Here is a 22,855-nt window from a genome sequence, read left to right on the forward strand (position 1 = left end):
GTGACATTAGCAAGGCAAAGTAAAACCGCTCGACTATCACGGAATCAACATAAAAGCACAATGATGCGGAATGACATCTATTCCCTAGGCGCAAGCAACACGCAATTGACATGACGTTTTGTTGCGAAGCATAAGATCTCCAGGCACGTATCGGCGAGGGGAAGCATGACGAGTGCGGAAACTTCGGGTCACCGCGGCTTGAGATCCGATGGTTTCGGATCAGTGCCGGATAAACTATGTGTACTCCGTAACTTGCTCATATTTCCGTCAGCAGACATCCGAGGCCGCCTTGTTGCCCGGCTCGAGCACGAACTTCAATAGCCTGTTTTGTTCCTGAAGGTGTAGATTGATTGAAACTGAACTATTAGGGCTCATGGTCATCTCCGATACATAACTAGAGAGAGAAAAATGATGTATCAGGAATATGGGTGTGAAAGATGTTCAAAGCTGAATCAAATAAGTCAACAAAAAGGGTGGAAGAAACACGGGTTATCTTCTTGGTGCTACCGCCTTCCATAAGTAGAACTAGCAGCGGTGCCATGGGAAAGGCCGCCGGTGTCAATATCATTTATCCTCTGTAGGTAGTGGGTGTATCTATGATATCATATGCGGTTAAGCTGCAAGTGGGTCGGAAATAGTCCGACGGGATGGCGGGTTCTTGCACGTTGCAGCCAGCCTGTTTGGCACAAATTGTTACTTTCTCGCAGTCATTGCAGATATACTGGTAGACAGCAAAAAAAAAAAATCAATACACACTCTGTGGACAGACAGGCGGCATTGACAAACCGTAACCGCGTTTGGGAGAAAGTATCGTGCCTGCCCGGCTAAGTAGCGGAGCGCCGATCGCCACCAAATAATCCTCTTCCCTATCGATTCTATCTTCACCGAGTCATCCTTCTCGTATCCCGCCTCAACAAAGTTGATTCCACCTTCTTCAACCTTCTCTCTGTGCTACTAATCTCCCCTGCATCCATCTCCTGTACTGTCTAAATAGCTTGACAGGCTAAAGTTGTCCGATCTATTCCTTCGATCACCGTCCCCCACAATTCAGAGCTTTCTTTTCCCGTCTCCGGATTCGGCATCGGTTAATAGATCACGTGTGTCGGGGAAAGCAGAGGGCGTGATCATCAAAACACCCCGGGAAATGCATCCTGAGCAGAGACAGAGACAGAGAGACATTGCGACCGACACCACTGATTGGCCTAAGACATGGTAGCGCCGGACGCTGCTGAAGCAGCTGCCTCGCCATCGATGCAGGCCACAAATGAGAGCCCCAAGAAGCGAAAATGGACGAAGATTTTCAGCTTACCCCAGATTATCTGGGGTAAACTAAATATGGACATCCCCACTTTGCTGCTCATGATGAAGTATGTCCCACCGATTTTTCCACTATCAGATATGTGCACTAAAGCTAATTGCAACAGGGGAGCACTCCCACCCACGATATGTGTAGCTATGTATGCTTGCCTACCGACATCCTTTGATTAGTATAAACATCAGAACTGACAAGCTATAGGTACCAGTCGGATGTTGTGTCTGGTCAATTCAACACCGTTGGCTATTTGGTAGCTATCATCTCTGTCCTGGGTTTCTCCATCATGCCGCGGGCGAAATTCATTCAGATGATGGTGCTTGACATCCTCGCAGTCTGTGTGGCCTCCGCTTTCGCATTACTCATGATGTACTGCTCTATCAAGGCCCGAGAGCACTCAGAGCCATCTTCAGCGACATCGAGTGCTACCTCAACTACCTCTGTCTCGTACAATGCCTCCGCATCAGCAGTCAGTGGAGTCTGGCTCTTCTTCCAGATCTACGTGGTCCATACATTCAGAGCCAAATTTCAGCAGTTCCAATTTCCCGTGATTATCTATTCTATCGTTGCCAATGTCACGTTCACCTATGCGCCCCGTCTAGGAACTATGACCGCTGCGATCACATTGGTGAAAAAGTTGCTCGAAGCTTGTCTGACAGGGCTAGCTATTTGTACAGGTGTATCCCTGTTTATCTTGCCCAAGAGTACTCGAGGCATCATTCTCAAACAAATGGGAGGTTATATCGACGGCTTACGTGGCGCTCTCAGAGCCCACACAGCGTATTTTGAATCGTTAGAGCGTGAGGATATGTTTGGGCGGGCCGAGACCTACGACTCTCGAGTGGAGAAGATGACCGAGAGCGGCAAGGTTTACAGCCCAGAGGCAGCGGCTATCCGATCAGCTTGCCAGAAACTCACAGATCTCCATGCCAAGATTCACGGAGACTTGACATTCGCAAAGCGTGAATTCGCCATCGGCAAACTCGGTCCTGATGATCTTCAAGCAATTTTCAGACAGCTGCGTCAAGCTATGATACCGGTTGTAGGTCTAAGCTTTGTGGTGGACATTTTCCAACGTCTGTCCGATTACAACAAGTGGAATCAACCGATTGATCCTGGGACCCCAGAGGATATACGCTGTCGCGTTGTGCAGGAATGGAACGATATCATGCGGGCTGTGCATGATCCCTTCCGCTCTATGATCGATACAATTGATGAAGGCCTTCAGCATGTGTCGTACGTTCTTGAGTTCAGCAAACCGCCCAACTCATCAACTGCATCGAAAGAATCCGAAGATGTGGAGGCAAACGCAAGCCCGAAACCCGGCGAAAAAGCCTTTGCTGGCCTCTATGCAAAGAAGCTAAAGGATTTCAAAGCAGCGAAGCGTATCGCTTTGCGGGCCTGGGGCGAAGAGAAAGGAATTACTCTTCCGCCCGATTTTTTTGAGCACCCTTCTTCCGTTCACCTCGATTTCGATGATATACCTTCTGATAGTTCGGGCGTTGGACGAGATCGGAGCAGAAGGCAGCTGTATTTGATTCTTTACGTACGTTGGACTTTGTGCTATGCGGTGTCTAAAGCAATCTGCTGACTTGTATAGATGGAACAACTTCTCAGTTCCACTGGCCATGTCATCCAGGATTTCATCCACTTTGCCGACGAGAAGCGTGCGAGCGGAAAACTGTCAAGAAAACGGCTCATCATACCAGGATCTAAACGCCTATTGAAATGGGTTGTAAGCGCCTTCAAAGCGGAAGATACTCACGAGGATGATAATCTTGGTGGCGACATTAGCTCGCAGAACAATATTCTTCAGTTAGGCGAAGCATACAAGCATCGAAAAGACCCTGAACACCTACCCCCGGAGAATGCACTGCAAAGATTCGGGGACAAGCTTCGACGGATCCCCTCGGCCCTCCGCTCACCTGAATCCGCTTATGGCTTCCGCGTTGCCTGCGCCACAATGACCGTGGCTGTGGTCGCGTTTCTCCATGACACTCAAAGCTTTTTCGTCAAGCAGAGGTTTGTATGGGCCATGATCATGGTCAACCTGAGTATGTCGCCTACCTCGGGTCAGAGCATCTTTGGCTTTGTTCTCCGTATTCTAGGCACAGTCATAGCTATGGTGCTTAGCTTACTGGCTTGGTATATCCCCGGCAAGAAGACTCCGGGAATTATCGTCTTCCTGTTCATCTTCCTGACCTGCGTCTTCTATGTACCAATCAAACAATTCCGCTTCCGCATCATTGGCATCATCACCATCATTTCTACCTCCATGATAGTGGGGTACGAGTTGGAGGTTCGCAAGATCGGAGAGGCAGTGGCCAGCTCCAATGGACAGCAGTACTATCCCATCTATCTGCTAGCACCATATAGACTTGCAACAGTGGCTGGGGGTATCGCCGTTGCTTTCTTCTGGACGTTCTTTCCTTATCCGATCTCGGAACATTCTGCTCTCCGCCAGAGTCTGGGGGCATCTTTGTACCTTTTAGCAAACTACTATTCAGTTATTCACGAGACCGTCTCCGCGCGCATGCGAGGTGACGAGGGCGATCTGGCGATCAAAACCTCCTCAGGGCGGCGACTGCTCAAGGCCCGCAACAAGGTGTTTTCGAAGCAGATGCTCATGCTGAACAGCTTGCGAACCTACTCCGGCTTCTTGAAATGGGAAGTCCCCATCGGCGGAAGATTTCCGAAGAAGCGCTATGATTCGATAATAACATGCATTGACAGGTACGTCAGCCTGATTTTGATGTGGATGTCAATCCTTCTGACCATGTATACAGCATCGTCAGCTATCTGAGTCTTTTGGGATACGCGTCGGACACCCTCTTGCAACTTGGGCATGACGATGAATCGGACTCAGCTTGGCTTCATGACTTCAGAAGACTGGTAGCCAGCGCCCGAGTGACGACGCACGAGGTGACTTCCGTTCTATGTCTCCTCTCGGCTAGCATCACAAATCAACAGCCTCTGCCGCCGTATCTCAAGACCCCTCGTCCGTACAGCTTCTCTAAGAGGCTTGAGGCACTGGATAAGGATATTCTGAATCTGAGACATATCGCGGAGCCTGGCTTTGCTACCTTTTCAGTGTTGCAGATCTCCACCAGATGCATTGTTGGTGACGTGGAGAGACTAATGAAGTGAGTTGACCGTTTGACCCAATGTCGTATCATGCTAACCTAAGCAGAGACGTGAAAGCATTGGTAGGGGAGTTGGACTTCTCTTTTCATGCCATTAGCACTGCACATAGCGCCAAATCTTCGGCTGAGGTGTCGAGAGTCTCGATGACGGATCTGGACAAACTTGATTGATTCCAGTCTTTTGTGTATATAATCAAGTCTTTCTTCCACTAAAGTCAATCTCAATCCGTACATAAGTTTTGTGGTTCGTGCGAGATCTTTTATGGTATGAGGAAGGCTATTGATGGTCAGCAGGGAGCGGCTTAATGGGCGATGGCAGCTCATTTCCTGACAACCCCGCAGTTACGATCCACCCCTCCTTCTTCAACCTCATCTGAGCCGCAACTCACTACCATCAAGGACCGGTATGCAGGAATTTGAGATTGAGCCAGCCTTGCTATCTCAGGCAGCTGGTCAGACTGTCATTGTAACTGGAGCAGCCAACGGGATAGGAGCCGTTACCGCGACACTCTTCAATCATCATGGCGCCAATGTCATCCTATCCGATCTTGCGTCCCTGGAGGGGACGGCCGGAGCACTTATCCAGACATTCTCTCGACCTGAGAAGGCAATATTCCTTGCAGCCGACATCCTCGACTGGAAGCAGATGAAGACGCTCTTTCACGAGGCAGTTCGCGTTTTCGGAGAGGTAAACATAGTCATCGCCAACGCTGGAGTGATGGAGTCTCATCCAGTACTGAACCTCGACGATATTGACGAAAATGGCGATCTCAGAGAGTCGACTGAAGGTTTTCGAGTGATTGATATCAATCTAAAAGGAACCCTGAACAGTAAGACTCCTTCGCGCGTCACGTCATTCTCTACTAACGATCGACAGCTCTCAGACTAGCGATGCACCACATGAGGAACAAACATCAACCATCTGGATCTATTGTGCTTCTAGCATCCACCTCTGGGTATTTCGGAGGCACTGGGGTAGCGGCATATGTCGCTTCGAAACATGGAATCGTGGGGTTGCTTCGTGCCTCCCAGACGACTGCGCAGCAGTACGGCATCCGCATCAACGCCGTTGCTCCATTTTTCACACCGACACGGATCACAGCAGGGTTCTCAGATAAATGGCACGAAGCAGGTCTGGAAGCCAACACACCCCAGCGGGTGGCGGAAGTTATTGGGCAGGTTGCAATGGATCCGAACCGAAAGGGGTCCTGTGTTCTGGTGAGTGCGCTTCTATTCTCTTACGTTCTTTATGGAGGCTTTTCCCGGGACTAAGATTTCATTGTGACAGGTTGCCGGGAAGTATCTTCGTGAGATGGAATCCACCAGAACAAGAATGCTCGCGCCATGGCTTGGGGAGGATGTTGCGAAATTTATGACCAGCGCGATGCAATTTTTTCAAGACATAGGGGGTTATGTGCTCCCCAAGTACCATTAGACAACCTTCCATGTGAATGTCCTGCCGACTATTTCTTGGCTTCTTGGTTCCGAGGTGATTATCAATGTGACCTGTGCCTGCATACCAATACTACAAGGGAAAGCCAAGCTATCCAGATGCGGGACTTCTTGACTACCTGGGTGATCGGAATGCTCTTTTCGAGCGAATCACCCCAGTATCATTTCTTTTGCGTCGAAGTTATGGCTAGAACTGCACGATGACCGCTTCTAATGCAGGAGCGAAACTAGGGGGTAAACACCAATAGCACGGGTTACGTATCAGCTCCTCGCGGCTCTGTACTGCCCCCTTGCATACTGGAGTATGCTAGTATGTATTGACTGATATAGTCAGACCCATCAAGGCAATAGAATTCTGGATGATTGACTGAGTTGCATTAGTCTTCTGTGAGATGATGATGCAACGGAACTTCCCCTCTATCCACGATGATGGGATGCTCTGCCTTCCTATGTGCTCGACGTCTTTTTCCGTGTCGCACTCGGCTGTCTTATGAGCTCTAGTTGAATCACGGAGGTTCAAGAGACTCTGAGCACCGACCGACAATGGGCTTGGAATATGTTGACTCTAGCCATGATAAAAATGGCTGCGACGTGCAGCTGTTCAGCGGTAGATGCGTCCAAAACCTAGCTGAGAACACCGACGCCCCGGCAAGCCACCATGACAATAATCTCGAAGCCAATATCGAGCGGGCAAAATGGAAGCCGGACGTCAAGGAATGGCTGATGATCATATCAGCCTGTTTGCTGGTCACAATGGACGCTTTGAACGTGACTGTCGTTATACCCCTAATACCAGTATGTATGGACGACAGCATGCGTTACGTTGACTAAACCGTTCCCCTAGAGCCTATCAAGTACCCTCGAGCGAGCACTGGGCGGGATCCTCTGGATTGAGGCCTCGTATCTCATCGCCAGCGCCACGGGCCAGGCGGTCTTTGCCATGCTCACTGACCTTATTGGCGCAGGTCCTATTGTCCTTTCCGCGGTGGTGCTCGCGACGGCCGGGACGGGCGTCTGCAGCGGCTCAATGAACCTCGCCAGCCTCATCGCCGGCCGGTTTGTGCAAGGGATCGGAGGAGGAGCAGTGATGGCGTATTCGATCTTGGTCATGGCCGACATTATCCCCGACATGTACCTGGCCCACTACTCCGGGTATCTGTTTCGGGCTCGGGTCATCGGAAGCATGCTTGGCCTGGTTCTCGGAGGACTGTTCAGTGACTATACCTCCAGGATATGGGCTTTCTACGCCAGCTTTGCGTTCTGCGCGCTAGGGCTCCTCATAATTCCATTCGCCGTGGACCTGCGTGGCCGCCGCAGCATCTCCATGCGCAAACTCCGCAGCATGTGCTGGCTGAGCGTCGTTCTCAGCCTCGTGGGCATGGGGTGCCTGCTCATCGGCCTAAGCTGGGGCGGCACGTTCTACCCCTGGTCGAGCTGGCGGGTCCTCGTGCCTCTTTGCATCGGAGCCGGCGTGATTCTGCTGGTTGTGCTCTACGAGAGCATCTGGGCGACGCGGTCGATCTTCATCGCAGCAGACATGCAGTGCCTGCCTCGAGCGATGATGTACCTCAGCAGCTTCCTTCATGGGTTCTCGGTGCGTGTCCCCAAGTCCCCATTACCATCCACCCAGTGACGCTAATGAACGTAAAATTCCAGCTCCTCTCCCACCTGCTCAACCTCCCGATGTACCTGATCCTGATCCAACGCCTCACCCCGACCCTATCGGGCCTCAGCCTCCTCACCGTCACCGCTCCATCCGTCCCCGCCCTCCTCCTAGTCTCCAAATGGTCTTTGTTGCACCGTCCCCGCACCCTCCGCTGGATCATCCGCGCCGGCTGGGCCATCGGTCTTCTGGCCTCGTGCGCGTTCATCACCCTCGACATGCACACTCCGCCCCAGGCCTGGGTCTTCATCTTCCTCGCCACAGGGATCAGCCACGCTCTTTTGATGTCTGGATACCATCGCTGCCTCCAGCACCGACCACGATCGCACAGCCCTTCTGGACGCTGGAAGTCAGACAGCAGCAGCACCAACGACGCCGGGGAGCCTCGCACGGAAGTCTCCAAGGGAGGCATGCTGCTGTATTCCATCCTGCGGACGTGGGGCATGTGCATCGCGGTGACGGTGAGCGGGACCATTGTTCTGGGTCAGGTGGTGCGGGAGATGGGAGACCAAAAGGGAGTGGATATCCTGGGGCTGGGAGGGAATGGAACTGACGGAGATGACGACGGCTCGTCGATGATGATGATGCTGCTGATGATGATGGGTGAGAATGGGGGCAAGAACGGGAATGAAGGCGAGATGGAGGTGCTGCGCGGGATGTACATGGATGGGCTGCAGGCTCTGTGGAGGGTTCTGCTGGGGGTGGTGGCGCTGGGCGGGTTGTGTAGTTGCTTTGCGAGGTAGACTCTGAGAGTGGTTCCAAGAGGTAGCCCGAAGAAGGAAGACAACTGGGATAGAAGGGTAGGTTCGAGGTTACACGGTGTATCTAGTCATTGTGTTGGATGGTTGAGTTCTTGGAATACAAAGATCTCTGGGGGTTTAGTGCCAGTATCTCATGCTGCTCCTTGCGAATGCTACTACTTATGACATGTTGTACTTGTTCATCTCGCTGCGAGTCCTGACTTTTGCATATGGTGAACACCATGACAATCACAAAGACGAAGCAGTCGTGCATCCCAGATGCGAAGCAGGAACAAACCGAGTAAGATATCCAAGAAGTCCAACAGCTCCAACGTAGGAAGCGTACCACCTAAGCTTTGAAGACGAAACAAAAGCAGGGCAAGACAAGAAACAAGTCCAACACGCTGTCTAGATATGCTTTCGTACCAAAGAGAAATCACCCACAGTAGGACTACCCAGTCTCCCCCCCTTTGTCTTCTACTTCTCATGCTCCTCCTGATGAGCACCATTCCCACCTCCTTATCACATCATCCCCTCGCCCGTTATAACCCCCAATGACCAACGCGAAGCCACACCGCCGCATGGGCACGCCGAATCCCTCCTAATACCCTCGACAAGGGTGGTATTGCTCCTGTACTCCCGATATCTCGTCGACACGAGCGTTGCACCAGGGAAGAGAGTGGATTCTGGGTATAGAGTACGTGCTGGTGGTGCTGGTGCTGCAGCTGCTCACGCTGGTAGTGGTGATCGTTGCAGCGGTGGTGATGGTGATGGTGGTAGTGGAAGCAAAGAAATGAACAACCCACCGCTCCGTAATAGGTCTGGTCGCTTTCAGCACCTTCAAACGACGTCCCTTGACCCCGCTGGCGCCAGCTTATGTTTAGATAACAGGGTGGCTGGTTTTCCTATTTCTTTCCATTCCATTCTTTTGTGCTGGGCTGGGCTGACGCCCTCTTCACTGAGGGTTAGTACTTGAAGATAAAGCTTAACTTATTGGGCAGCGGGCGTGGTGGTGGTGGTGGTGGTGGCGGTAGTACTGTTCGTGGTGGCATTCACCTTGTTGAAAAGGCTTTGCAAAGTGCTTAATACAGCGTTTGTTATCTTTCTCTTGTGCGGTCCTCTTCAGGGGCAGGAGGAGAGACGCAGGGAAGGATTAGATTGTGGCCTGTGGACTGGTTTTGCTCTGTTAGTGGATAGGAGGTTTTGGGAAGGTTTTAGGGCTCGGGCGGTAGGTCAAGATGGATTAATGGGAACTGGGAGGAGAAATCTACAAGGCAAAGGGACGAGTCACAGAATGCGAAAGGGGAAAGGGGAATGGGCTTCATACTTTCGTTTCTAAGTCCTGCAGATAAAGACGAAAGATCTTCAAGCCTTGTTGAGGATTCCCTGCTCAGGAGCATGCATGTGGTTGCTTCATGCGCTTTGGGTTGGCACATAGAAGATAGGAACTTCTTGGTCTGACCGGCGGATCTGGATCTCTCATGGTGTAGTGTATGTATTCAGATGATACCTATGCCTCGAGGGCTGGGATATGGTAATTGATTGGAAGATGACTCATCCTGGGCCAATGGTATAGTGGCTCTTGGAGGTTAGAATGTATTTAATGAATGAGATCTCGAATTCGAGCGGAGGGATCTCAGATGATTGATGCTTGATGTCTTGGATACGGTGTATTCATCGTAAAGACTATTATAGCGCGGCCTTGGAGAATATGCTTGTCACGCATACAGGCATAGACTGCTACGATGGGTATTCACACCGAGATCCAAGTAAATTGGAGTGAATTGGCTAGTCGAGCGATCAAGACACAGTCACTCCGATGCGGACTTACTGGAAAGTGGAAAGCTATTCACGCCGTTGGTAAGTGACTGTTCTTGGTGCCCTTCACTAACCCTAGAAAGATTGCCTTCTGTCCTGCAGAGATTATTCCACCCTGAAAGCTACATCACCCTAAGCTACAAGGACTCACAGTTGACTGCGGTGACAGAGCCCGCATGTTCAGAATCTATAATCATCTTCATCTTCAGGAACAATGCAAACCTCCGACGATCGTCTCAACTCAAGTTCCCTGTCCTTGACGGAAACTTTCCCTCCCACAGATTCTCGAAGTCTCGCTGATTGCAACAACGACGTGCGAGAACTTCAAAATGTTTAAGAACAGAAGGACGCAAATCATACGCAGCTCGATTCCAGCAATTGTCATCCAAGTCGAGATTTGTCCGTATGAATGGGTATGGCGCCTTCATATGCTCGTCAGCCACCTGGGCTTCTTAGGGTTTGCTGACGGGTCCTAGCGGGCTTAAGCGCCGCGACGGACTTACGAGCCCATGGCTGACGAGAGCCATACACAAGAGAGAGCATCAATAGCATCATCATCCACTTACGGCAGATAAATAGCACTTTCCCCGAATGCTTGTCCTCAATTCCAGTATCATCTCAGAACAAAACAACAAAGCAACAAGACATTTAGCAAGGAAAATCAAAACACATCGCACATCCACACTCACAATGGACGGACCCAACACCAAACCATACCACATGCCCTCCGACGCCGTCTGGTTCAGTCAGTGCCCATCCACGCCCCTTCCCAAGCGAAACCAAAAACAAAACCACAAAAACTAACCAGCCCAAAAAGTCACCGGCTGCTCCTCCGGCATCGGCCAAGCCCTCGTCCACCACATCACCACCCACCACCCCACCCACCGTGTGGTCGCAACCGCCCGCAATCCCGCCAGCTTATCCCTCCCCGGCAGCAGCAGCAGCAGCAGCAGCAGCAGCAACAACCCCAACCTTCTCGCCCTGGCGCTAGACGTGACCTCGCAAGCCTCCATCGACGCCGCCCTTCACGAGACCCTCGCCCACTTCCACCGCATCGACGTCCTGGTCAACAACGCCGGCTACACGCTGGTGGGCGACACCGAAGCCGCCGCCGACGCCGAGGCGCGCGCGCTCCTGGACACCAACTTCTGGGGCGTGGTGGACCTCACCAAGCGCGCGCTGCGGATCATGCGCGAGGAGAACCCCCAAAATGGCGGGGCGCCGGGCGGCGTGATCCTGAACGTCAGCTCGATGGGCGGGTTCATCGGGTTCCCGGGGAGTGCGTTCTACCACGCCAGCAAGTTCGCCGTGGAAGGGTTCACCGAGGCGGTGGCGAGGGAGTTGCCGGTCGAGTGGAATAGTGAGTTCTCTCCCCCTTGTTCGTATACACCTCAGTTCAGAAGCCCTCATTTTCTATGATGGTGTTCTCGTCGCGCAACGCGAGCTAACTGCCGCCCCCCCAAAAAAAGTCCACCTCAGCAACATCGAGCCTGGCGGCGTCAAAACCAATTACGCCACGACCAGCCTCAAGACCATGGCCCACGGGCGTCACCCGGCGTACGACCACCCCAACTATCCGGCCAATGCGCTGTTGGCGTATATGGGCCAGGAGGAGAATCGGCGGGCGTGGGCGGAGCCCGAGGCGATTGCGCGGGCGATGGTCTCGATTGTCAGTCGCGGGCGACGGATCCCGATCCGGGTGCCCCTCGGCGCGGATGCCTTTGGGATGATTTCGCAGGAGCTGGAAAGTATCAAGAAGGATTTGGAGGAGGTGAGGGAGACGAGTCTGGGGGTCGGGGAGACGGAGCAGTTGGATTCGATTGGGTTTTTGCAGAGGGATTAGCTGGGGTCTTTGGAGGTGGAGGTTGTGATTATGAGACAGACTCCGTGTGCTTATGTGTGGTATATTGGTCTCTAGGTCAGACGATGTATGGACTAATCTTGTCTTGTTGGTGCTTTCGCTGGTGGGGTTGTTTGCAGTTGCAGTGCCTCGATTGGTAGACTAACTCGTTCAATCTGACGTCCTTGGATCTTCTTCTTGCGAAGGCTAGAACAATCATTACATCTTCTGGTGTAAGTCAATCCCGGGAGTCAAAGAAGGAAGGTCCATCCATCGAGATGCGGTCTAATACTCAGGCCACCCAGGGTCCAGCTGTTCCCTCCACGAGCGGAAGCCTCCGCGAATATCGACCACCTTCCGTCGTCCTTCACGATCCAGTCCTAGTTCCTTCAATTTCTTCACGACAATCTGGGAATCGTTGCCCATGCGACACACCACGTAGATCGGGTCCGTCGAGTCCGCAGCAGCAAGCTCCGCCGGCACCCACGATGGGAGTTGGGCCGCAGCGTCGTCGCCCTTGCTAGTAGAAGATGCCAGGATCGTGGAGATCGGGATATTGATACTGTTCTCGAGATTACAGATGTCGAACTGCACCTTCTCGCGCACGTCAATCATCGTCGGTTGCTTGCCCTCGTCCGCAGCCGACGACTGAGGGTGCAGCTCCCGATACTCCAGCGGCGAAACACGTTCCTCCGGCGCGAGGAGCATCTCCGGATCGGCACTGCCGCAGAAGAAGACATAATCCGTGGAGCCGGAACGCACCGTATCCAGGGTTACAGTCGCCTCTGCAGAGCAAACCGCGCAGTTGGCACGGCGGGAGCGCAGCTTGATCGATCGGAACAGAGGCGTAGAGTACGCGGAGAAGATATGCAGCGACGGAGGGCTGGGGGGCTGGGTGTCGTCGGCCGTAATCACCTTGATCGCTTCCAGAGCCTGCAGGACGCCCATCGTCCCAACCACGGGGCCCAGTATGCCTCCATCCGCGCAGCTGGTGACGGTGTTCGCTGGCGGGGGTCGGGGAAACACGCAGCGATAGCACGGTCCGCCGGTTTTGTCGCCCGCCGGTCGAGGCGGGTTGTTCAGTACCATCAGTTGTCCTTCCGTCCTAAGGGCGGATGCGGAGACCAACGGCTTACCCAGCAGCACGGCCGTATCGGAGATCAGGTACCGAGTCGCGGGGTTATCCGTACAATCTAATACGATATCGTAGTCTTTGAAGATATCCGCTGCAGCGTCGGGTGCCAGATGCTCTCGATGGGCGATGTACGTGGAATGAAGGTTCAATCTAGCAAGAAGCAAAGCATCATGGGTCAGTCAACCGTTATGTTACCAAGTGATAGAGCGAATACACGGGGCGAAGCTCACTCCTGGAGATACTCAATCGCACTGTCCACCTTCAACTTCCCCACGTTTCGGCTGCGATGCAGAACCTGGCGGTGCAGGTTTGACGACTCAACCGTATCCCCATCCACCAATCCTAGTGTACCCACGCCCGCTCCAGCAAGATACATCGCCGCCGGGCATCCCAGTCCACCTGCGCCAACAATCAGGACTTTCGCCGATCGGAGTCTCAATTGACCTGTCGCACAACGCCTCAAAGTCAGCCACATGCACCTCAAACCTTCCATATCGAACATCGTAGAGTGAATTTGGAAAGAGAGGAAATGAAAAGAGAGTACACACACCCTGTAGTCCCAGCTGTGGCACAATCATCTGCCTCCCATAACGCCGGTACTCCTCAGCGAGAAGTGGCCATCGGCTTTCCTTCGTGTCAGTATGCTGACTCTGTGAGCTGAGTGCCGCTTGCTCTGCGATCTGAAGCTCGCGTTTCAGACCGGCAAGCTGCGCCTCCGTGGCAGCTATTTGTGCGCGCAGCGATGCGCAGGTCTGTTCAAGGTCCTCCATCGAGTAAAATGGCAAGAGGGGCTATCGAAGTTCTGGATTGCTGTGCAGCCGAGGCACTCAGCCAGCCCGCAGACTTGATCTTATCAGCCATACGGGCTAAACCAGATTGGGTGGTAGCGGCTCGGTCGGCCAAAGCTGGAGAACCACGGACGAAACTCGGTGGGTGGAAACTGTTCATTTCCTGACCGCCCCTGGCTTCTCCTGGCAGAATAACGCTCTCTGCCTGAGGCAGCGCCATTTACCCTTTAGTGTTCTATGCTATGGAGGCGGAGATGATGATGAGCTTGGAATTATGTATAAAAAGGCCGCGTGCATTAGCTACATCAATGGGATGGCTGCCAGTCAAGCAATTCTAGGTATGACGGTGATCGTTCATCTCGTTGAGCTCACAATTCCTCCCCCTGCCTGAGGGGTCTAGTTGCCCGGGTGTCGGCTGCGCACCGCAACGCTGGGATTAACACCCAATCTTGGAAAAAGCTACTTGTGGCCTGAAAACATGCGTGCTCCAGCCTTATAGCTCAACACTCATACAGTCGGCCATTGTTAAGCTGCCTGAGCAGTGCATTATCAAGACGGCGCGCAAAATCGTGTTGATTGTCATCGGCCAGATACCTAAATTACCCAACCGTGCGAACCATTACATTAATAAATCAGACCTAAGCATTCTTGAAAAAGGGCAGTGTTCATATTGACAGACTGGCAGATTACGATGGGAAATAGAAATTCTCCACTGGCTCAAAAGAGCGGCTCAATGTATCGTTCAAGTCGATCGCGAACCAGCGTCCGCTGCTCAAATGCATAAGCCATACCTATCAACGCCTCTTCGCTCCACTTTGGTCCCAGAAAACTGACGCCAAGAGGGATCCCAGGCGCCTGCTCGATCAGATCCCCCCGCGCATTTGCTCGAACCGGTGTTCCGCTCGGAAATGCCCCCATCGGCACGGTGATCACTGGCGTCCCAATTATGGCAGGGATATCAGAGGCCAGGTGAGTGGGCAAGATGACAGCATCGAGCTCATGTCGTCTCAGTGCTCCCAACAATCCCCCTTCATCGCCAAATTGCAAGTTGTCTTGATACAATGACCAGAATCCGGGCGAGGTGTTGTTCATGCCCGCCGCAATAGCTTGATCCCAGATCCCCGTGTCACGAGATGGATATTCCTCTGGTGGACTGTGTTGAGTATAACGGCGAATGTCTACAACGCTGTGGAGCCGGTTAGGGTTGCCGGTCAGACTTGACAGGTAGGTGGCGATATTGGAAGTGAAATCAGCGGCCACTACCAGAGCTGGAATAGAGCTGGTGGAGAAGTCACTGTACGCCGTGTAGTTTGTTTCATCGATGACAGCTGCGCCAGCACCTGCAATGATGGAGACTGCCTCTTCGAAGACCGGGAACATGGAGGCATCGGACTGCTCGAAATAAGCGATGACATTCCGTGGAACACCGATGCGCTTCCCCTGCAGCCCGGATAATTTGCAGGCATCCACATAATTGGGCAGGTAGTCGCCAAAGGGCGAGGCCAGCGTATAATTATCCATGGAATCTGGGCCAGCAATAGCTTGCAACAGCATGGCAGCGTCTTTGACTGTCTTGGCCATGGGTCCAACGGTATCCTGGCGCTCACTCATAGGGATGACCATGTATCGTGATGCAAGACCGACGGTGGGCTTGATACCGACGATGTTGCTCTTCTCAGCGGGAAGCAGAATGCTGCCACTAGTCTGTCAGAACGCAAGGCAATTAGCTCACATCAAGTCCCCTGGTCAATAGTCGCCGGCTTACCTCTGTACCCAGAGCAAACGTGACCAGTCCCAGATCAGTCGCAACAGCGCTCCCACTCGAACTTCCGCTCGGATCCTGCCCAGGATAGTAGGCCGCATACGTCTGGCCCCGTCTGGCATTCCACCCATTGGACGAATTGAACGACCGGAAATTGGCCCATTCCGACACGCTGCTCTTGCCTAGGATGATGAGCCCCTGTTCCCTGAGTTTAGTCACCACAGTGGCTTCAGCAGGAAGCTTGGATCCGAGGAGAGCATAAGATCCGCCTGTGAAGAAGTCAGCCATCAGTCACCCCAACCCACCCAACACGTACCTGTATTATTGAGTTGATCCCCCGTTCCGATCAGATCTTTAATCAGAATCGGCAGCCCATGAAGAGGCCTACGCCCATACCCAACATAAGTTAGCGGCCCAATTCCAAACTCCGAGTCCCCATGGACAACAGACTTACCCACGAACTTGCCCTCTGCTTCGCTCACTGTCAAGAGCCGCTGCAATACTGAGTGCCTCATCGTTCACCTCCAGCACGGCATTCGTCTTCGAATTGACCTCATGGATCCGGAGCGTGTACGCCTAAGAAGCATTCCCGGTTAGCGATGCCTTCATTCAAAATTCGACTTTGGGGAAGCCAAGGCTTGAGAGACACACGCACCTTGACCAATTCCACACTGGTAAAGCAACTCTTGTTGAGGCCCTCCTGCAGATCATCCACCGTAGCGTCGAGCAAGGACGGAAGGTCGCATTCCGGCCGGCCCTTGCTTGACAATTCGCCGTGCTCCGGAAGCAGGATACGGCAAGCATAAGGAAAAGCCACGAGGGGCAGAAGGTGCCAGAGATGCATGGTTGCTAATGAGGTGTAAGGCAAGTAGAGAAGGTCGAAGCCTCACAAATGACGCGGCGCCGAAACGCTATGTTCGAAGCGAGATATCCCGGATGTGGAGGGAGTAGTGAAGAGAGGGAGAGAAGGGAATAGCTCATATATGACATGTAGATTAGATTAGGGGGATGGGATGGATGTACAGTACAGTACGGAGTACCCCGTGTGCTGCGAAGGGAAGCCTCTACCGCTCCTGCCTGCACTCCTCAGGCGTCGGTACTATGACTTACTAGTCAAGGTCAATGAACGAGTGACAGGTTTGCTGCACGGTCTTACTTCTCCAGAATCTGTCAGGGAAGGAACGGAAATAGTCCACTGTACTCAAGGAGTGTGAACTCTGACACCGGCGACACCAGAATTGAGATGCCAAGCCTATGCAAGGACGGCTTGCTGCAGAAACATGAGTAATCACTGGTGACCTGGAGAGACACGAGCAAGAAAAGTGTTTCTTCTATTGAGGCCCTCATTTGGACTACGACGAGCCCGTATGAAACAGGGGGAGAGTCTCTGCCATGATGTCTCGGAACAGTCCGACCAAGAAAAGCAAAGAAACCTTACTGATGGAACGCTACGCTTGCTCGCTGGAATTGCTTGAGATCATTGAAATCTGTAAGTATAGGTATCCTCTATCAAGCTGCCAGTCCACGATCATGCAAACAGCCCCCGATATTCTAAGTCTCTCTCTAGCCTCTAATATCTATGTAAGGATCCAGCCCCCGCGGTAAAGTCATAATCGTATCCAGGGGAAAGAATCAAGCCACAAGACCTAGCCAGCTAGACCCTGTCTTGGCTGTTCCGCACACGAACAGTCTCCGCGTTCATGTCTTCGATGTGAGTGGCGCCTTGCTTGTGCATGGTGTGCTCCACCGCCTCTCGTCGTTCGTTCTCGTTGACCGCGCCGAAGAGAATGTCCATGTCCTCCAGGCTGCGACCCTTGGTCTCCTTGGCGAAGATGATGACAAAAATGCCTGCTCCAATACAGAAAATGCCGAACATGAGGAAAGTCCTCCAGCCAAGGCTGTGAACAGCTTTGGGAGTGATCTCCGTCACCACAAAGCTCCAGAGCCACTGTGAGGTCGCTGCCAAACCGACGCCGTATGCACGTAGTCGTGTAGGGAAGATCTAGTCTCACATGTCAACTATGCCACTCTGAGATGCAGCAGAAACTCAGGAGGAACTTACCTCACTAACAACGACCCAACAGGTCGGACCCAGCGAAAAGGAGTAGCCGATGACGTAAAGGTAGATCATGACAACCATAGCAATGGAGGGCTGAGAGACACCACTGGCGTTCGTGTCGGGGGGATATGAGGCCAAGAGAGCCCCAAGGATGATCATCATACTAGCCATCCAGAAAGCGCCACCAATCAAACTGGGCTTGCGACCCCATCTATCGATACCAACGTATAAGAAAATTGCAGTGGCGACGACTTTCACTGTTCCATAGATACCGGTCGCAAAAAGAGAGGAACTCGTAGCACTGAGTCCGATAGTTTGGAAGATCTGCGAACTGTAGTACCCAATGGAGTTGGTTCCACTCCATTGCTGCCAGAACATGAGGCAGAAGGCAAAAGCAAAGCGCTTGAGGTTGCTGGGCACCAAGAACTCCTTGTAAGTCAGTCCTTCGGTGGCAGATGCCTCCTCCTCGACAGCTGCTCTGATCTCGGCCATTTCTTGCTGTACCGCGTCACTGTCAGGCGCCTCGTTGCGAATGTAAGCCAGAGACTCCAAGGCTTCCTCAAAGCGGCCCTTGCTGCTCAACCAGCGCGGCGACTCCTTGAGGAAGAAAAGCCCAATCAACATGAGGCCACCTGGGATGAGCTGAATCGCCACGGGAACACGCCATTGCTTGGTGCTGGGCTTGATGTGCAAAGAAACGCCATAGTCGAGCCAGTAAGCGAATGTGCTTCCGATGACTAGGAATTCCTGGAACAATCCCGAGATCCGACCACGAATCCTCGCAGGACAGTTCTCGCTGACGAAAACAGGTGTGATACTGGACATCCCCCCGATGCCCAAGCCAGCAATGACACGACCACCATAGATCTGGCCAATTGCATGCTTGGAGGCCACCTGCACGGCTGCTCCAATAAGGAAGATGAAAGTGAAAATCATGAGCGAATAGCGACGACCCAGACGCTCATTGAGGGGAGCAGCAGCAATAGCACCAAAGAAGCAGCCCGCAGTCAGCAATGATACAACATTGGAGGACACTTGTGAGTTCTTGGCGGACGCGAAACCGGTGGAATCAGTGGGAAGGCCGAAGTCATTCTTGAAGCTGTCAAGGGCAAGGACACTACCCATCACACCAGTGTCGAAGCCTAGCACACGCGAAGGTCAGTCAAAGCCAGGTTTAAAGAGGCAGGAGAGTACGGACCGAACAGGAGCGAGCCTGAATAGGCCACCGCCGTGAGGACATAGATACGATAGTTCTTGAAGAGGCCCATTTTGATGGTCACTTTCTATTTGTAGGTTGTGAGTTGATGGGTGAATCCTGGCAACACAAGACACAGGCCCTTCCCTCTCAGAACTCTCAAGAAAAGTCCAGGAAATCTCAACCAGAGGTCGTCTGGCTATATAGGGCCATGCTGCCCAGACTGACTAAGACAGAGGATCCGCATAGCTAAATAAGCGTCATGCAGCCGAGCAAAGCAGGTATAGTGTGTCGGGGGGGGGGTGAGTTGAGGGGTGACGGAGAAGAATGAGCATCGGCGTAGTGGACCAAAGCTGCAAGTGGGCAGAACCGACCCCAACTCCTCCCCGCACCATCTACTTGATCGAGCAATTCCGGGGGATGGTGGGTACATCCGGAGAAATTGTGCGGAGGTGATAGCGGGATTTTCCGTCCACTGATGAGTCTCGCTTGCACGCGCTAGAGGGCCACCACCAGAATTTGTTCGACTCGTTCAGCTTCCCCAGCTGCACCTCCAGGGTAATGTCATGCCATAAACCAGGCATGCACCCGCCGTCTGCCGACCAGTGTGCATCCATGATAACACTTAATCACCAGGATATCCGGTCCACACCCTGACCTCGGAGAGGGGTAAGAAGAGACTATCTCGTTGATCCTAGCCGAGTGACGCAGAAGTCGGTGTACTCTCCAGAGTTGGAGGTTTATCATTGCTCTTTCATTGGATCAAATCCGGCTAGGGCCCTTATATACGAGCCGAGTCATCTCTCGAACGTATGAGATTCATAATCAATTTATCCGGTTCTGGGTTTACCGGTGAGCTGCGAGGGAAAGGCCCTGGAGGGCGAAGGTGGCTGAAAGCTTGGCATTATTGCAGGATAGTCACAGGCTGGAATTGATGATGTGCGAATTTAATTGAGTTTCCTTTCACGCCCAGTGGCTTGAGGCAAGCCACGTTTGATGTGGTGAAGAGTTGCGATGTCTAATCGCGAGCCGAGTTTGACCACGTCAAGGATTGGATCCGGCTTGCCGGTGAGTTCGTAATTGCCAGTCCAGAAAGCTTCCGGTCCTCCGAATATCTGATTGACGCCTCGTTATCGGTTGGAATGTGTTTTGGGAGGCAAAAGCTCCATGTTTTCGGTGAGACTGATTGTCGGACGGCCCTTGCCACAACCAAGCAGAATCGGTTGCATGATCACTAGCAGCGACGCTTTGGCCCACAGAAGTCGTCTTTGCACGTAATATGCGAGCACGAAGAGGTGCTCACAGACGGCCAGGATGATTGTGTGGGCGGGAGTGCGCCTGGGCTCAGATCGGATTGAGCAATCGCGCCGTGTCTCTTCGAGAATGCTGTGAAAGTCTCATTATCATCTAGTCTAAATTGCTTCGAGATCGTTGTTGTAAAGTAATTCTACCATATGGCTTCAAGCTGTCAGCGTCGTACTTCTCGAAGAGCGAGGGGCCGAAGAGATCCCATTGGGGGATGTCTGTGAAGATGCTTGCTTAGATATACCTGGACTAGAGGATGACATGTCAGAATCATCTTCTAGAAGCGTACATTGACATGATGGGGTAGCTGTGCCCTTCGCATGTGGTAGAAAGGTGATTTCTCAATTGCCGCGGATCAGGAAAGCGAGTTTGCTTTGCATGATGGTGCGTACGGAGTACGGAGTACGTCCTTTCCCCTTCTCAGGTTTCCCTCTTTCTTGAATTTCGTCCTCTTTCATTCCTACCGCTTTCTTCACTCCAGTATACTTTCCCCGACTCGTTACAGCACAGAGTAAACTCACATGTCCTTCTTGCTTCAAAGGATCGTCCTGCAAACATGCCCGTCTCACGAAGAATCTACGTGGAGCATATGTGAAAGACACGTTTACTGATGCCAATGATCATGCAACACTCCGGCCAGCTAGACATTTATCCATCTTGCGCACTGTTTCCGGAAGAACTTCGACCAAAAGCTTACGAGGATGGAACCAGATAATGACAGGTGATCCCGCTTTCTTAATCATAAAACACTGTACCGACTAATGCGTGAGCGTTAACAATAGAAGTCGGAGAACCGAAAATGCTTGCACAAGAGACAGCTGCCATGCACAAGCACGATATGGTTATCATTCCGTATACTTTCTCCGGACGAAGACGATGACGATGAACTATCTCGGCTTCCAAACTTCATTAACAATACAGGGCGGTTCCACAATGTATTCCTGATCGTCTGCCGCTGAGGAGGGAAGCGCCCGCTTGAGCATCATATGGATGCATGCCAGCAGGAAAGTGGGACTGTTGCATACACTTCACAGGGAGTCATAAGGCTGCACTGGCTCGGAGGACTGGCTTCTAGCAGCCACTGTGGCTGAGATTGAATAAGGTGTATTCGGGCGCTGTCATATCCCACCGACTGCTCATTCAGCGGGAGAAGAGCTGGGGTAGCGAGATCAACTATCCTCCAGATGCTGGGATAAAGAGAGAGGAATTCAGGTGGTATTGTAGTATATGCTCTAGAATACTGATCGAATCAATTACGCTAGCAAACGCAGAGGCACATTTCAAATCAGAGAGGCTTCAAAACTACTACATCAACAGCCCAACAAGCGGGACGGGAATCTTGCTGCCAACAATATATGTATCCATGGACCTCTTGATACAACAAATTCACAATACCAGCGAGCATTTTCTCTCTCTGCTACAACAGCCTTGCTATGAACATTTCCATCAGACAGCAGCAGTCGTCCGCACAGCGATGTAGATCCTATGACCAGCTTCTCATGCATAGAGACATTCTACAAGAATTCCGCCTGCAAGTCAAGTCTACCTCGGGTACTACCGGCTAAGTGCCAGCAATGCGGGATCCCTTCTTAGTCAGAATTCACATAAGCAAGGTATAGACTCATCTCCCCCCCGACCGGGAGTCACCGAAGCATGTGGCCGAATCATTGGTCCAGAAAACCAAACAAACAGTCAACTAGCTCTCCCGTCGGATGAACACAAAACCACGGGACAAAACTGGACGACCGGCCAGGCACAGGTCCTGATCATCTGCAGAGTTTGGTCCGAAGCGAAATATGAGTATAGTAGACTGACCGGGATCCCATGTCCTATCATTGGAGACAAAAATCCCATTATAGTCGACTGGGCACCGCACCCGAGCAAGGGCGGATGGTGGTTTGGACTATCTCTTTAGACTAGGGGCTGAAGGATGACTACATACGGTAGTATCTAAGGTTGGAAACCTGAAGCAGGGGAGTAAGTTAAGGGAACTTAAGGGACTCGAAAGGGAGAGCTGACCTACATTGGGCAGCCCTAGTGCTTTAGTCTACTAACTCAAGGGTGAGGACGGGGCCATGTGCTCCTTTTCGGGCTATGACTGGTTCATTCGTGATCTTCCCACCCGGCGGGAGTCTTATTCTTGAGTCTTTTTGGCCCTAGAACTTATACTAGGTACCCTGAGCATTCATCCGGAAGAGGATCTGATATGAAAATTGGATCTGTATGGCTGATTTCTGCAGACTGGGGTGCACCATATCATGTATTATAGAATTCCCATGTTTGATTTCCATTCATTCTGGGTTTTTGGCGGCCCCCCTTTCTATCCCTTGATAGACAGGACAGAACATACCAGCACAGTTTACAACAAAATAGTCAGGAATGTGTTCCTGACGTTCCTTTCTTCTCCGTCCGGTTTGCTATTGGCCATGATCGCCATTACACTTGCTCTCAATGATGTACTATTGCAGTCTAGAAGCCTACCGTGTGATGAGCTCACATTTCAGGGCCTGCCGTCCACCTTTGCAAGCACCCGATAGACCATGGATGCATGATTATATCTATAGTGCAGCAGTCCCTTGGTTTAGTCCCATTCTACTGTCCCCCCTCCTTCCCCACACGGACACAGTGATGTCTTGCTCCTGA

The 22,855-nt window shown here is 52.2% G+C and overlaps 7 protein-coding genes across 7 annotated transcripts; 4 read left to right on the forward strand and 3 right to left on the reverse strand.

The window, feature by feature from the left end:
* Positions 1 to 913: 913 nt before the first annotated feature.
* Positions 914 to 4,626, forward strand: BO86DRAFT_409553 (uncharacterized protein; the record flags this gene model as incomplete). Its single annotated transcript, XM_025674424.1, has 6 exons — positions 914 to 1,367; positions 1,425 to 1,457; positions 1,517 to 2,858; positions 2,913 to 4,045; positions 4,099 to 4,455; positions 4,503 to 4,626. The coding sequence occupies exons 1-6, from the start codon at positions 1,210 to 1,212 to the stop codon at positions 4,624 to 4,626; spliced, it is 3,147 nt and encodes a 1,048-aa protein (XP_025528128.1). The 5' UTR covers positions 914 to 1,209.
* Positions 4,627 to 4,823: 197 nt separating this feature from the next.
* On the forward strand, positions 4,824 to 6,138 carry BO86DRAFT_338094 (dehydrogenase with different specificitie). Its single transcript, XM_025668974.1, has 3 exons — positions 4,824 to 5,285; positions 5,333 to 5,673; positions 5,744 to 6,138. Exons 1-3 carry the CDS (start codon positions 4,862 to 4,864, stop codon positions 5,888 to 5,890), a joined length of 912 nt encoding a protein of 303 aa, XP_025528129.1. The 5' UTR covers positions 4,824 to 4,861; the 3' UTR covers positions 5,891 to 6,138.
* Positions 6,139 to 6,450: 312 nt separating this feature from the next.
* BO86DRAFT_311943 (MFS multidrug transporter) lies at positions 6,451 to 8,313 on the forward strand (the record flags this gene model as incomplete). The annotated part of the gene is made up of 4 exons (XM_025667933.1): positions 6,451 to 6,702; positions 6,752 to 7,501; positions 7,564 to 8,088; positions 8,179 to 8,313. 4 exons carry the CDS (start codon positions 6,451 to 6,453, stop codon positions 8,311 to 8,313), a joined length of 1,662 nt encoding a protein of 553 aa, XP_025528130.1.
* Positions 8,314 to 10,818: 2,505 nt separating this feature from the next.
* On the forward strand, positions 10,819 to 11,971 carry BO86DRAFT_399194 (NAD(P)-binding protein; the record flags this gene model as incomplete). The annotated part of the gene is made up of 3 exons (XM_025673613.1): positions 10,819 to 10,873; positions 10,946 to 11,488; positions 11,598 to 11,971. 3 exons carry the CDS (start codon positions 10,819 to 10,821, stop codon positions 11,969 to 11,971), a joined length of 972 nt encoding a protein of 323 aa, XP_025528131.1.
* Positions 11,972 to 12,253: 282 nt separating this feature from the next.
* BO86DRAFT_418659 (HesA/MoeB/ThiF family protein) lies at positions 12,254 to 13,873 on the reverse strand (the record flags this gene model as incomplete). Its single annotated transcript, XM_025675086.1, has 3 exons — positions 12,254 to 13,253; positions 13,334 to 13,547; positions 13,654 to 13,873. 3 exons carry the CDS (start codon positions 13,871 to 13,873, stop codon positions 12,254 to 12,256), a joined length of 1,434 nt encoding a protein of 477 aa, XP_025528132.1.
* Positions 13,874 to 14,608: 735 nt separating this feature from the next.
* Positions 14,609 to 16,576, reverse strand: BO86DRAFT_361522 (putative amidase; the record flags this gene model as incomplete). The annotated part of the gene is made up of 5 exons (XM_025669866.1): positions 16,309 to 16,576; positions 16,108 to 16,229; positions 15,970 to 16,037; positions 15,657 to 15,922; positions 14,609 to 15,595 (listed from the first exon to the last, which is right to left on the reverse strand). Exons 1-5 carry the CDS (start codon positions 16,495 to 16,497, stop codon positions 14,609 to 14,611), a joined length of 1,632 nt encoding a protein of 543 aa, XP_025528133.1. The 5' UTR covers positions 16,498 to 16,576.
* A 647-nt stretch (positions 16,577 to 17,223) lies between these two features.
* BO86DRAFT_361524 (sugar porter family MFS transporter) lies at positions 17,224 to 19,196 on the reverse strand. The gene is made up of 3 exons (XM_025669867.1): positions 18,911 to 19,196; positions 17,716 to 18,854; positions 17,224 to 17,655 (listed from the first exon to the last, which is right to left on the reverse strand). Exons 1-3 carry the CDS (start codon positions 18,978 to 18,980, stop codon positions 17,308 to 17,310), a joined length of 1,557 nt encoding a protein of 518 aa, XP_025528134.1. The 5' UTR covers positions 18,981 to 19,196; the 3' UTR covers positions 17,224 to 17,307.
* Between the last annotated feature and the right edge of the window lie 3,659 nt (positions 19,197 to 22,855).

The sequence above is a fragment of the Aspergillus japonicus genome (assembly GCF_003184785.1).
Source record: "Aspergillus japonicus CBS 114.51 unplaced genomic scaffold BO86scaffold_21, whole genome shotgun sequence".
Classification (NCBI taxonomy): domain Eukaryota; kingdom Fungi; phylum Ascomycota; class Eurotiomycetes; order Eurotiales; family Aspergillaceae; genus Aspergillus; species Aspergillus japonicus.